Genomic DNA, 14,632 nt, shown 5'->3' with positions numbered 1-14,632 from the left:
GTCAAGGCATAATCAGGCATGTCACGATTCATCGCAGGTAGCCCAGTACCCAGAGAGCTGGCCTACACTTGGCTCCCACCTCCATCCTAGTGATGTGCTCTTAGTCCCACCCACCCAGCTATTGTGCTAGTGTCTGTGGGAGTAATATATATACATGTATGTATGAAATCAAGGTGCTTTTGATGGAGTTCTCTCACTTAGCTGTAACTCTCTCCAGCTCAGTAATGTGCAAAGTTAGTGCACCTTTCAGAACCTTTCTGTAGAATTTTCTCATCCCCGTGCATGACCTTTGCTGCAGGATTCTGCAGGTGTTCTTACATGAAAATTACTGTATTATTTTATCTATTTGATTACTCTTTGAAGGCTCACTTTGATGCCTTCCCATGCACTTCTTCCACATGGGAATCTTCACCCCTATGCAAAACTTCTTTACCTCAGACAATGAGTATTACCTCAGACAAGATGTTCCCTCCTGCAGAGCCTGTACACCTCAAAAGGAGGTGATCTCATTGCATGCACAGTTCACTCTACACATGCATCAAAGAATGCAATTCCCTATTGAAGCAGCAATGCTTCATAACGTGTGGCTTCCACAAAGGGACAACTTGACCTAAGGATGCAGTTTTACCATCACTCCAAAACTGGTCAGCGCTACTTGTACTTCCTCTCCCTCATACCAAACATTTTTAGCACTTGTAATACAAACTTTGATGTGCAATTAATTGCAGTTTAAAGCGTCTGTGGCTTTCAAGAATATGACTGCAAGGTATTGGTCAGATTCCTACATAATTGGAATTTACTGAGTCTGACAGCAAAAAGAGAAGCTTAATTTTCATTAAGTCAACCCCTGTGACTGACTGGGCCTCCAGCAGCTATCATAGCTCTAATAATAGAGTGTAGCATCATCACCCTTCACTAAAGTCCTGCGCTGTAAACACCACATGCAATATTTATTCATTTCTTGATACTTCAGCCTCCTTGTTACCACTTCATCTTCTATTAATAAATGTATCAGTTCTGATTCGTTTTCTCCCAGCTTGGTGTTTGCAGATGACCTCAGGCTGCATAAGAACATGTGCTAATTTGAGCAAGCCTCTCTGTGGCTTACTTCCATTAGAGAAGAGTTCATTAACTCTCGGATTTTTACTGACTGCAGAAGTTATGTGGGTCAGTAAGTGAGAGGGATTTCATTAAGAGGCAAAAGAAGCAACTCTTCTTTGCCTTCTCTGTTGTGCTGTGGCTGATGGTGCAGGAGGTGGGACCTTTTCGTTATTCCAGTTACTCTGGGCATGGAGGTAACCCCAGCTGAGATTAAAGCAATAGAGATGAAAGTCCAGTTCTTAGAAGTAATGACTGGCCTAGGGATTGGGTAGCTCTGAAGGCTTTCAAAGCACTTTTCATTAAACATTCAAACTCTATAAATTCTGAAAAACACACTAAAAAAGTAGATATCAAAGAAAGGTGAAACTTAAAAATCCAGATTTCATCCAAACTTTAAAAAAATTGATGTGGTTTTTTTTTTTTTTTTTTTTCACATGTAAAGTGTACCCTCTTCTGAGAAAATAAATGCATGAAGTGATACTCATTTAACCCATATCAACTCTTTTTACTGGCCATGGCACAACTTGTTTGAAATTTTAATCAACAAGATCTGAATTCAAGAACTTGATTTATCTCCATGGAACCAAACATCAAATTAAACCCTCAAAATAAATATTAAGAGGCAGGTATAAAACAAGTACAGCATGGCATTTCTTCATAATTGAGCTGTAAAACATTCTTGTCTAGGAAAGTTTAGATGGCAAAAATTCAGTGGGTCCAAATCAAAAGGCTGAATTGATGGAAGAAATACTTTTCTAGAGCTAATATATATATGTTTATATATGCAGCAAGTCTAATTCAGATAGTCTCTGTGCCACAAACAGCTGAAGGCAGTCAGTATTTTAGGGTTCATCCTTTACCAAGCAGTATTTGCATAGTTTACATGTGTTATTTCCAATAAAAGGGTTAGAATAAAAGTTTTTACTGGGGTTCAAATGCATTTTCTGCATGTGCTTCTACTCACCTTTCACTTCCAGTATAAGATCCACTGATGTACACAGTCCTTTTAATTTTCAATATATTTTCAGAGCCCAGCTGTGCTATTTTAAATACAAATTACGGTACAATTTAAGTACAATTTAATCCCACAGAGCAAAATCCTGTGGCAAAATAACTTCTTTATTCTCATTTTTCAAGCTATCATAGCTTTCTTTTTCTAAAATGTATTTGGCCTGACTAATAAAACACTTTATAAATGTTAGGTAGTGACAGGGACATTTCTTTAACACTCTGGTAAATGTTTCCTGTTTTCAGATTAAACCAATTGCTAAAATATTACTGTGTACTTTGGAAGTGCTGACTCAGAACTGTAGCTAGGAAAGGTCTCTGCACACCTCATTCCTACAATTCATTCAGCCTTGACCAATCCTGCACCTCTTTTATCTGCAGCCTGCACGTCAGAATGTGAGTTTGCCAAACACCTTGGATAGGGAAGCTCACCTTCCCAGGAGAAGCCAGGAAAGAAACTGCAGTCAAGCTCCTCCTGGGCTGCCTACTTAACCTGAGATATTCATCACCCTGAGCTGGAATTGGGTGCAATTGTCAGTGCAAACAGAGCCCAACAGACAGCAGTAAATGTATGACATTTACTATGCACTGACTCTGAAAACTCACAGATTTTTTGATGTAGGTCTGACTGTGACCATACCCACAAGCTAAATCATGGTCATTAATGCGAAAGGAAGTTTGCCATTCACCGGAGAGCAGGAATCTGGCTGGAGCTGTGCTGGAATGAATGTGCCAGGAAATATCATAACCATTCTCTAGAAGACTGGTGAAGATGTGGTTAAACACCATACTTTTTATAGCCCACTGTACTGCACACTTAATTCCAAGTAGATTTTGAACTCCTGTTCCAATATGCCTTTGGAATGCAAATAGCCTGTCTCATGTCTCAGGATAGCACTAAATAGTCTGCCTTACCTAACTGCTCTAACTACATTCACCTTAAAAGTTAGATCACTCCTTATCACAGTAACCTGAGTAGCTGAGTAGCTGAGGATGAGAATTTCCAGCTGATAATCTAAGGACCTAACTATTTTCTCTCTGTTGCCCAAAACACAGCTCCTGAACCAAGCTGCAGAATGGAAGCTCCAGGCCAAAATGTTAAAGGAGCAGGAGACTGTCCTACAGGCACAGGTGACGTAGGAGAGGTGATTGCATGGTGTGCCTTTGTTTGCCAGTTTTTAACCCATGAGGCACATCCCAGGTAAAGTATCCAAACAACTTTCTGTGTATTCCTTCTAGCTTCATTCTACATCCCATAGACTACTGCAAAGGAACCAGGTTATTTTCAAGCCAACTGTAAAGCTGCCCAATGCCCATACTGCAAATCATACTCTGACATGTGGGTTGTTCTAAAGAAGAGAGGAGAAGGCCCTTTTGCAAATTTTCAGTATTTAAAAGAGGTTTATGAAGATGGAGAGAGAGTTTGTTTGTTTGTTTGTTTGTTTGTTTGTTTGGGGTTTTTTGTTTTGTTTTGTTTGTTTGTTTTTTTGCCAAGGCATGTGATAGGACAAAGGGTAACAGTTTTAAAGTGAAAGAGGAGATACTTCTTTTACATATGAAGAAGAAATTCTTTGCTGTGAGGATGGTGAAACACTTGAAAATGTTGCCCAGGGAAGTTGTGGATGCCCCATCCCTGGTAGTGTTCAAGACCGGCTGCATGGGGTTTGAAGCAACCTGGTCAGTGAAAAGTGTCCCTGCCTAAGGCAGGAGGAGTGGACTATGGGATCTTTAAAGGTCCTTTCCGACCCTAATCATTCTACAGTGCTGATTTGTGAGTGTTTGCAGTGCTCAACCACAGCACAATGTGTGTGCCTTGATTATTCATCCTAAGTACCCCTCAGGCAGAGTTCTAATACAGCAAAGCACTGAAGTACGTACATATCAGGAAACAAGTTTACCAAACTGGACCTGCTGTGCCCATATACTTTTCTGGACCAGGGTGCAAAGGCAACATTTTCATTAACAGGAATTCTGTCTACTAAGGGCTTATAGAGAGGGGGTCTCTAGGATTTCAGTGCTTAACTGTAATTTGAGACCTTCAATAAAATAAAATTACTTTTCAAAATTAGACAAGGAGTCAAGCTGGAGTGAAAGGCAGCAAAACCAAGAAACAGGCAGAATATACTACACTTTGGGAGCAATGCAAAAATCACCTTGAATGGTTGAGTGAGACCTTGAATCAATGAGTGCCAACACTAGATGACTTCAAAAAGAGAGAGTATCAGTAGATTTTTCTAGATTTAAGAAACAATTATGTAGATTCTTTGACCTGTCTGTGAGAAAGATTCCCTCCAAGCTGAACCTTGAGGGGCGTGGTGTCAGACTGTCAGCCCCCTTGCAGCTGCCATCAGGAAGCGCCCTCCTAGCCCTTGCTCAGTTAATCATACAGGCAAGTTGTCCCAGCCTTTTCCTTGCAGGTGGTCTAATTGCTGCCTGTTGAGCCGTCAAGAAATGCCCGTGTTCAACTGATAACCTGGAAGCGTGCTAAGAATGGGTCAGTTTTTCACGTGTTTTTTCAGAGGCTGATATAAGCCAGTGGCACACTGAAGAACATCATATAAACTGCTGCTGACAATAGATTGATAGGTTCTGCAATCAAACCTCAAAGGCCTCCAACTGAGTCTGTCGCGACTGCAAGCCTGTTCCAAATTTTCTCAGAGTGGTTTTAATTAAACTTTTATGTTCAACCAAAAGAAAAAAAATTATGTAGGCAGACCCCCGTAGCCAGTTTAATGAAGCTGGAGGTATTGCTAAAAACTAGAGCATTTGAAACAGAAAAGGTGTTTTTAGAACACACCGGTCAAGCAAGTCCGTAAAGGCATTGAGGATATATGTGCCCCTTGCAGACCTGTGCAGACAACAGCTAGGTGATTCACTTCCTGAAATGAAACCTGTGTTGTTCAAGTCTGTCACTTACACATCAGTCTTCATTTGGAATTACTGGGAATAATAACATCATTAATATTATTTTTTAAAATTTTTATTATGTCCAGTATGGTAGCACCAAAGGACCTCCCTCATGGATCAGATGCTATTATGCAAGGTGTTGTGCACGTGCAGAACAGAAAAAGCATAAAGAGCTCCTTGATGCAAACAACACAAAGCAATAAATAGATATTATGCCCCATAATATTCCAGGACAGGTTGGATGGGACTTTGAGCAACCTGGTCTAGTGGGAGGTGTCTCTGCCCATGGCAGGGATGATCTTTGGGTTCCCCTCTAACACAAATCTTTCTGTGATTCTGTGATTAACAGAGGAACAGCCGTATGAGAAGCTGTTGGGTCAGTGAGACAGGGAGACACCATAATATAACCTTCACAGTGAGATATCACTCTGTTTCAGAGGAGGTGATGATCACCCACTTCTTCCTTGAGCTAGAAGGAACTGGGCTCATGCCAGCTTGTCTCTGGATGGCACAATGTGCCAGGGCCTGCCAAATCCAGCACTCCAAATGGTGACAGGGATCTGGCACCATCTGAGGAGGTACACCCAAACTGTGGTGGTGCTTCCCAGGATGCTGCATGATAGGCAGACTATTTTAGCTTCATGCATTGAAACAAAATCCAAAGATAGAAGCCAACCAAGGCCTTTAATTTTTGGTAACCAGCACAGTGCAGCCACTAAGCCATGGCAATCAAGAAGAACACAAGGCCAAAGGGGTGTCCCCATTGTAGCGCCCTCCCAGCACGGCAGCGCTGAGGAGCCCCCGCTTGCCAAGGCCCTGCACTCACAGCAGTGCTGCCTCCACCCTCCCTGCCCACACAGTCCTGCTGGATGCAGCAAGGGGGGCCTCGTCTCCCTGACCTTGGAGCACAAGTGCATGCTCCTAGTGAGTGACCTCCCTCACAGCCTATTCTCAGCCACTGTGGAAACATTCATTTATTCAGTTTAAATTACAGAAGCTATTCTTAGTGCCGCGGTGCTGCTTAGGGCTCCAGCTGAGGTCAGAGCTTGTCCTGTTCAAACGTGAAATGTTTTTGACCTAATTAAACAATACTCAAAAATTGGAAGGGAAAGCAGAGGCAGAATTGTGGTGAGTTTTTTTTTTAAACAGATCTGGGCTAGGAGCTTTAGTTCTCTGACTCCTGCCCCTGGCTTTGGGATGCTCAGGCATTTCTCTTTAGAGCTGTGACATCTCTTCCAAATGTCAACGTTCCACTGATACACCTGGTGTCAGTGTCCCACCTAGGCTGTGGAACTTGGGCTGCAAAAAAAAATCCCTTTTAATTTTTGTTTGTGCCTAGGTCACAGCTCTGGCTACAGCCTTGTATAAATACAGACATGCAAGCTTCAAGTCAGCTAGCTCTGACATGGGCACCACAGAGTGCTCTGTACAGGTTAACCTCCCGTGTCTTCACCCAGCTCCGTGGGGAAGGGCTGCAGCCTGTAGCCTCCTCTCAGCCTCTGAGGCTCTTACAGCCCAGGTTATACTTGGCTGGAACCCTGCATCTGTGGCTGTGGCAAAGAGCACCGTAACAACTAGCTTGAACAAGCATGACTCATTATATAACCATACCTCATTTAAAAATCAGAATGAAACCCACCCAGCTATTAGCAACATTTTCTAAATCTTCTTTTCCTCAGTAACTTCACAGTAGTATCAAGGGAGGGGGTGAGTTGGCTGGCACCACACTAAAGAAAAGCTCCTGGATAATCCTTTATCGAGCTCCCTGCTGGTGTGGAGAGAGAGGGCAACCAGCTTCCACCCACACACTGGAATACTGCTCTCAACCCTCCCAGTGCTCTGCACCCACCCTGCCTCAGCCACCACATGTGACACCATCACTTTCCCTAAGAGCTGCCAGGCTGCAAAGATGAAATGTCCGATGACCTAAACACTGCTGGGGATGTTCTGGCACCAGAAGGAATGGAACAAGCTGGAACTGGTTTTCTTTTCCAAAGGGAAAAAACCCAACAAATAAAAAAAACCCAACCAAAACCACCAAACAAACATAACAACAACAACAAAAAACAAACCATCCAGAAAAAACTGAAAACAAGAAAATCTTACAGAAAAACCAGCCTCAGATCTTTAGAACACTTGTTCCTGCAAAACCATCTGATGATTTTAGATACAAAAAAATTGTAATAATTACAAAATACAGCCACAGATAGACTTTCACATGGCTGCCAGGTATAAACTGATGGCAAAATATGGAGCCCTGGTAGTTTGAAATGCTGGCACATTGCAACAGAACTTCCTTCTGCTCTGCTTCACGGAGTGAAGTGGAAATGGCAGAAGAGGCTGGCTGGAGACAGCTTGCTGTGTCTTTGTTGGCCTTGCCTACAGCTGCAGTCCAAAACAGAGCTGACAAGCTGCTCTCCCAGTTTGCTCAAACTGTGTGCAGGGATGCAGAAGGAATCCAGTGCAGAATCACGGCGGTGTGAAAGTGAAGGGTGGGCTTTGTTTACGTGCCAGGTAACATAGAAAGTGAGCAGTGACACTCCTCTTCAACAGGGGAGTCCAGGGAAGCACATCAAGCACTGCCTGTGCAGCTCCTGGCCACAGCCTGAGCCACCAGGTGAAAGCTGGAAGAGGGGGAGCCGTGGCTGCAGCATGGTGTGGGGATGGCTCTCCTCCCGCTCACTCGGACATCAGAAGCGTCATAGCCAGGGTAGCACCCAGCTCCCAGCCTGGCTGCAGGAGTACTCCGAGTAATCCACAAGGCAGGTGAACAGCTGGGCAGCCAGGCAGTATTGACCTCCTCTGTCAGGGCTGAAACCCCCAGGCTAAAGCTGAGGTTTGGTGACATCTGCATGGTGAAGCGAGGCTTAGAGCTCAGGCTCTAAGCAATGAAGTGTTTGCCACATTCAAACAGTAGATGGAAAAAGTGAGTAGGAGCTCATGCCTGAACTCTGTAATTGATACTTCCCTTTTAGATTTTGATATTTCTCACTCTAATAATTTTACCTGAGATGGGACCATATCTGCACATTTTGAAGAATAATTTCATCAACATTCAAATAAGATTTAGGACACACTCAGCCACGACCAACAGCAGGTTAGATTTCAGCTCTGCAAGCTGCTCATGCTGGCTCTCACCTTGAGTTAATCTCACTGAGCGGTCCTGCACAGCAACAGTGGTTGGACCAGCTCAGGTTAGTCCCTGCCCATGGGGATGGGCCAGGGATCAAACCAAGGGAAATGTTTTCAGAAGCCTTGATGTCTACAGAATTACTTTTCTTCTGGACACCCTGTATTCAGCATTCAGGAGAACAGGGCATCCATAACTCCCAAGTCTTTTTAAAACACCTTGCCTGGATCTTTCTAGTCTTACTCAGTTTATCTTTCTGCAATGGAGGAATCATAATAGTTTGCAACCATAAGAAGATGCTAGAGTTTCCGTTCCCTGATGTTTGTGCTTCATGGTCTCCAAACAGAAGCTATTTCCCATGTCCAAACACAATACTTATTATCTTCTACCAAAGTAGAAGTTCACCATCCTGGATGTTCTGAAATTACTGAGGTTTTTTGTTGCTTTTTTTTTCTCTGTTAATACAGATCACTCTCTACTCTGAAAGGTTTGAAGAATTTCAGAAAACATTGGCCAAAAGCAATGAAGTGTTTGCCACATTCAAACAGGAAATGGAAAAAGTGAGTAGGAGCTCATGCCTGAACTCTCTAATTGATACTACCCTTTTAGATTTTGATATTTCTCACTCTAATAATCTCTGCCTGAGATGGGACCATCTCTGCACATTTTGAAGAATAATTTCATCAACATTCAAGTAAGATTTAAGACACACTCAGCCACAACCAACAGCAGGTTAGATTTCAGCTCTGCAAGCTGAACAGCAGAGAGGAGAGCACAAAGCTCTCCATTTCAGGTGAAACTGAAAATGCCTGGAAGAAAAAATATTTTACCTAAAATCTAAAGTGATGTTTGGGTACAGATCCCTAAGACATACCAGAGGGGGAGTCTGGAGCCACATTTATCAGACCGCGTTCCCAGGAGTCCCCAGAAGCTTCTGGGTGACTGACACTGGTACAGAGAGTTTGACACAGGCTACACATCTTTCTACTAGAGTATGCAGGCAGAGCTGAAGCCCACCAACTCCTCTGCACCATGTGGAAACAGTCCAAAAGTCTGTTTCCTTGCAGCTGGGGTTCTTATTTCCTGTAATGAATGGGAGTTAAAAACCAAATACATCTACATATTGTATCTGCTTTCATAATAAACAATGTTCTGCTCTGCCACCAAGGCTCAAAATCCTCATGCTCTGATCCAGTCAGCATCTAATAATTCTTCACAGAGAGTTCTGCCTGCAGAAAACCGACAGGAAAAATGGTGTTATTTAGCTAGTGGTGTGCTCTGAGGTAGTATAGACAGGGGACTAGGCCAGGGACAACTTCCCTGGCCTCGAGGGCTCAGAACAGCCCATCTTTAACTTCCCAACAGTCTGACACTGTAGTCTGGTAAAGAGACAAACAGATTCCACCATTTCTTTGCCTTTTGTTTTTGTGGTAGTTTTGTATGCTGGAAGTTGGCTATAATCAACTGGACCTATTTTTGGGACTACAGACTAGAGGCTGAAAGTGATATAGCAGCTACTTCGAATGAAACCCCTCCCTTAACATAAATTATTACTTAGCACAGACACTACAGCTGCTGGTAGCAGAGTTATGAGTACGGCCGAAGACTTGAATAAAGGGGTTGCCCTAATTTCATCTTCAGCGTGGAATTTCTGTTGTGATTCACCTTTTCTTCCTGATTCTATAGATGACAAAGAAAATGAAGAAGTTGGAAAAGGATACTGCTACCTGGAAATCCAGGTTTGAGAACTGTAACAGAGCATTACTGGACATGATTGAAGAGGTGAGCAGTCCTTCCCATCTCAAGATGCATCCTTTTCCCCACATAAAGCTTTAACTAGGAGATGAGATAACCTAAAAATCTGAGAAGTTAGTAAAAATTTTCTTCTTGAATCTGAGGGTCTTTCTTTCAAGCTACCTTGATAATTGGATGTCTTTAGAGAAAAAGAAAATCCCAAATGTTAGGGCTTTTAGATTGTGCCAGCATCCACTACATCCATGAGAAACTGAATTATGTAACTCTGAATTTTAAGTGCTCTAAAAAAGGGTGATTCTTAATGCTCTCCCATAGAAGCAAATTGGCATTAGTTCACTTCATGTTGCTCTCTGCATAAGAGCATCCACCCAAGGAATTAATGTGTTCTAGCTAATGAACTTTAAAATCACGCTTTTTGTTAACTTCCTGTGTAGCCAAACTCTAAGAGTCAAAAGCAAGTACTGTGTCTCACCATACTGTTAAATGTGCTGTCCCAGGGGCATTGCAAAGGAAATTCATAAGCACATTGGAACTCATTCAAAGAAGATAAGAGGCTGCCTGAAGTTTCACCCCAAACACAGGCTGAACTTGGACCAGATCTTTCTGATTAGCTTTGTAGCTCTGTGCTATTGCTATTTCTATTTTTATGGATTTCTGTTATCTCTTGTTTCCTCACTGGGTGTAGAAAATATTCCAATTCAGGATGCTCTCACAGAACCCAGAAGCAAGATAAACAAAAAATATAAAGCAGCTTGTTTTCCTCCAAATTCACACCCACACCAACCAAAAGTCCAAGAAGGCTTCTGGTTGCTTATCTGTATGGACATCCACTATGCTTTTCCATCACTCCAGATCATCAGCAGGTATTACTGCAAATATATTTGAGTCAAATTGATCTGAATATGTATCCAGAATGTTAATACACTGTAGTTATAAGGATAAATTTTCTCTTGAAGTTTTGGTCCATAGTTATTGAAAAGCAGTTGGTGAAAGCAAACCACCTGGCAGCATCCTCTGAGGGCTGCTTAGATCTCAAATAATTTCCTAGTTGCCAGTTCCACTAATGAATTGCATGCACACAAACTGAGCCTGTACCTTTGCCTGATGTCTTTGACTACAGAAAGCCATGAGGTCCAAGGAATATGAGTGCTTCATGCTGAAAATCCAGAGACTAGAGAACCTTTGTCGTGCTCTGCAGGAGGAGAGGAATGAATTGTACAAAAAAATAAAGCAAGCACAGTTCCCAGAAGAGGTGAATGGAAATGGCATCTTAGAAGAAGAAGAAGAAGAAGAAGACGAAGAAGATGGTACAGAAACGACCCCTTCCTCCTCTGAGCAGGCGAGCATTGAGCTGCATGATAGAGACAAGAGGATGCTGAAGCAGCTGGCTGAAGCTTTCAGGGTGTCCCACAAGGCAGAGGAGTCCCCCCCAAGCAACAGCAGCAATCCAGAGACCTGTGACACTCAAACGTGTAATGCCGCCCTGGTGCCAGAACCCCCCGCTCCTCTCATTCCACATCCAGAGGCTGGGAATCACTGTGAGCAGCCCAGCATGGGCACACCAACACCCACAGAACACACACCAGCACCCACTGAAAGTATGACAGCACCCACTGAGAACGGGTCAAAGCCCACCAAAAGCACGCCCTCGCTTCCAGACAGGGTGCCAACACCCACAGAAAGAGTGCCAATGCCTCTCGAGAGTGCGCTTGTACCTACTGGGATTGTGCCAATACCCACTGAAAGCATGCCAGCAAGCCCCAAAAACGTGCCAACACCCCCACAAAACACACCCATTTCCCTTGGGAATGCACCAGTACCCATGCAGTGTCCACCAAAAGCTGCAGAATGTGTGGATGAGCCAGCAGATAGGTCTGTCCAGGGCCAGCCTGCAGAGCAAACAGCTGACACAGACATGGAAGCAGTGGATTGAAGACACTGTGTGTCCAGGCTTGTCTTCTGCAAACCAGAGCTCTGCTTTGTCCTCTAAATGGAGACCTTTTTTTTTGTTAAGAATCAAAAATTGTTTCCTACACACTCGTGTATTTGTATGCAAATGTAATGCCCTTCTCTTTGCTACCACTATCCAGTAATAATGGGTCTGCAAATTTTGCAGTCCTTCATATGCTTGAAGTGTAATATTCTCTTAATGACATGAAAATACAATGAAATCACAGGATCTTTTTTTTCACAGGCATCATCTCATTCAGGAAAATAATTTTAGTGTTGCACTTCCATGTTTCAAAAACCATTGTAATTCTCATGCATATATTTAAAGATCCATAATTATTTCTATCTATTTATTTTGACATTGCATAGAAGATAGCCTACTTGGACTCACAGGGATTTTAATAAATGAGGTGAAAGGAATCTGTAATTACAAAGTAAAACAGTGAAACCATACATGTAGTCAGCCATATCCAAGGAGCAGTGCAACAACCAGAGGTGAATTTTTCGGCGAGGAAATAACAACTCAGCACTGTAGCATCAACACCCACAAGCTTTCAGCCTTACTTTCCATTGGTCTTCTCTGCTTAGTGTTCTAGGGTAGGTTTTGTTTTCAACAGAACTACAGGGAAAGGGAAAAGATCTTCTCTAGATTCACATAAAATAACTGAAAACAACAGCAATTTCCAAACCAATGGCAATTCCCAAGGTAGGAATCACAACTCTCTTTCTACATCCAACAGAAAACTGCTACGTTGTCACACCCTTTGGAATCACAAGGCCAACAGTGGGGATCATGCCTGTTTCCAGCTCAAGAATGAGGTTAGAAATTCAGAAGTTGTTTGCAGATCCCAGTTTCTGGGCAAGGAGCAGAAAGCAGAGTGGAAGGTACCAGGATGTATTCCAGAAGAATACAAAGAATACTCCTGGCTCCATGCTTCTGGATGGTGCTGTCCCTCCCGGTTACAGCCACATGTGCCACAGCTTCCTCCTGGCACTGCTGCATGTGCTGATGCTCCCAGGAGAAGGATGAGGACACTCGCCTGTCACCCCATTCTGGAAGCAGAGCACCAGCCAATAAGCCAGAAGCAAAGAGGAACCAGGAGAGCAGGAATCCCTCTCAGAGACACCTCCAGGGGCTGGCTGCATTCTCATCCCCTCTCTTGTCTAACCGGCTCTTCCCATCTGCCTGCCAACAGCTACTGCTTAATAATGCAGCCACCTTGTCAGAAACTGGTTTACTCTGCTGCCAAGAGCAGAGATGAAGAAGGAAGGAGGCAAGAGAAGGTACCTACCCAGACAGCTCTACAACCTCAAGCAAGGAGAGTGAGCAGGCTTTTTGGAAGAAGGTTAAAACAATCCCATGGGCACATTCCTTGTTTCTCATCTCCTTCCTCTGAATTCCTTCCAGGCCTTTCAGAGTCTGAGCTGGATAGCTTAAGAATTTGAAAAGGGCAATTAAACAAGATGTTTAGAGGTTGGAAAGGGAAATCATGCAATCAAAGAAACCCATGTTTGTAGACAAATCCCAAGAGGACCCTGAAGACAAAGTGACTCATTCAAGCCAAATTTGAAATACAGGTGAACAAGGAAAAGACATCATCTTTGACACACTGTGGGAAAGAGTGGCCACAGAGTCCTTCCAGCATGCCCCCCTCCAAAAATGGGGCTTGAATCTTTGCTTACTGCCAACACGGTCCGTGCCCCGGTTCAATATGTCTGTGAACTGCTTGGTCCAGCCTTCTCCAGAGCTAACCCTTGGACTATACAGAGCATAAAGTGCAAAAGCGTGTTTGGATATGGCCTGTAGCTACTGTGACTACAGTTTTCAAATGTGAATGCCTTATGTTAGATAACAAGACCTGCAGGATTTATCTCGTGTCTTTAATCATGTGAAAGTAGCTAATTTGAGTCTTAGTTATCTTAAGCTTCTTTTATAAGCAGTGGAGAAGAAAAAGCATCTTTTGAGGACAAGTTATCCCACGGTAAGACTGGCATTCAAGTCAGAAGGAATTACTTTCTCTCTGAATATGATCTTTCTCTTCAGATTCTAGATCCAGCCTAAGAGAACTAATTTAATATGTCTATTGTTAAGTATCTAAATTAGGCAACATGAATCCCATCAAATACTCAGATTCAAAGCCCTAAGTGAATGATCATCTCTGAATACCAAACCAGTTACATGCCTGTGAAAATATTGATCTGTAACAAATCTGTATCCTAAGATAAAACATTATTCTCACCTGATACTTTTTTTTTAGTTTCCATAGGCTTAAGTTGGTAGAAATACAGTTTCCATTACAAGTTTTGTTTGTTATTAGGGTGAATTTTAAAACTAATGCAATTTATATACTTGTTAATGTTTGGGGGTTTTTAATTATTGATCTTGTTTGATTCTGTTGCCATTTTAGTAACCATCTGCATGAAACCAACTTCTTTTTCTTTAAATACACCCTTCTTTTTCTTCAAGTAGCCTTCAGTTGTTGATGCTTTCTTAAACATTCAAATAATCCAATGCAATAATAATAGCCTCGCAACTTTAGGTTGGTTCCGTTTTGCATAATCATTATGGTCACATCTTTAATTATGTAATTGATGTCTCATACCTTCCAACTTCAGCAAGCAGGGAGACAAGGATCCTGCAGATAAAAACTTCCTACATAGTTATGATTTATTCTTACAGCATCATTCCTCATGAATAAACACACAGCCTTCTGGGAAAATTACTCCCACTCTGTTCCACCTTCCTCATTTTTGCCCTTGAAATTCCAAAACTGCACTCAA

The 14,632-nt window shown here is 42.7% G+C and overlaps 1 protein-coding gene across 1 annotated transcript in view; it reads left to right on the top strand.

The window, feature by feature from the left end:
• TXLNB (taxilin beta) overlaps positions 1–14,321 on the top strand; it is a 35,197-nt gene extending 20,876 nt beyond the window's left edge. The window contains exons 7-10 of the mRNA XM_040057404.2: positions 3,166–3,240; positions 8,614–8,706; positions 9,833–9,928; positions 11,022–14,321. Coding sequence (XP_039913338.1) covers positions 3,166–3,240; positions 8,614–8,706; positions 9,833–9,928; positions 11,022–11,834 — 1,077 coding nt within the window. The 3' untranslated portion in view covers positions 11,835–14,321. The remainder of the gene's footprint in view (positions 1–3,165; positions 3,241–8,613; positions 8,707–9,832; positions 9,929–11,021) is intronic.
• The last annotated feature ends 311 nt before the right edge of the window (positions 14,322–14,632 follow it).

Source organism: Hirundo rustica, chromosome 3, assembly GCF_015227805.2.
Source record: "Hirundo rustica isolate bHirRus1 chromosome 3, bHirRus1.pri.v3, whole genome shotgun sequence".
NCBI lineage: Eukaryota > Metazoa > Chordata > Aves > Passeriformes > Hirundinidae > Hirundo > Hirundo rustica.
This window is presented reverse-complemented; position numbering and strand designations above follow the sequence as displayed.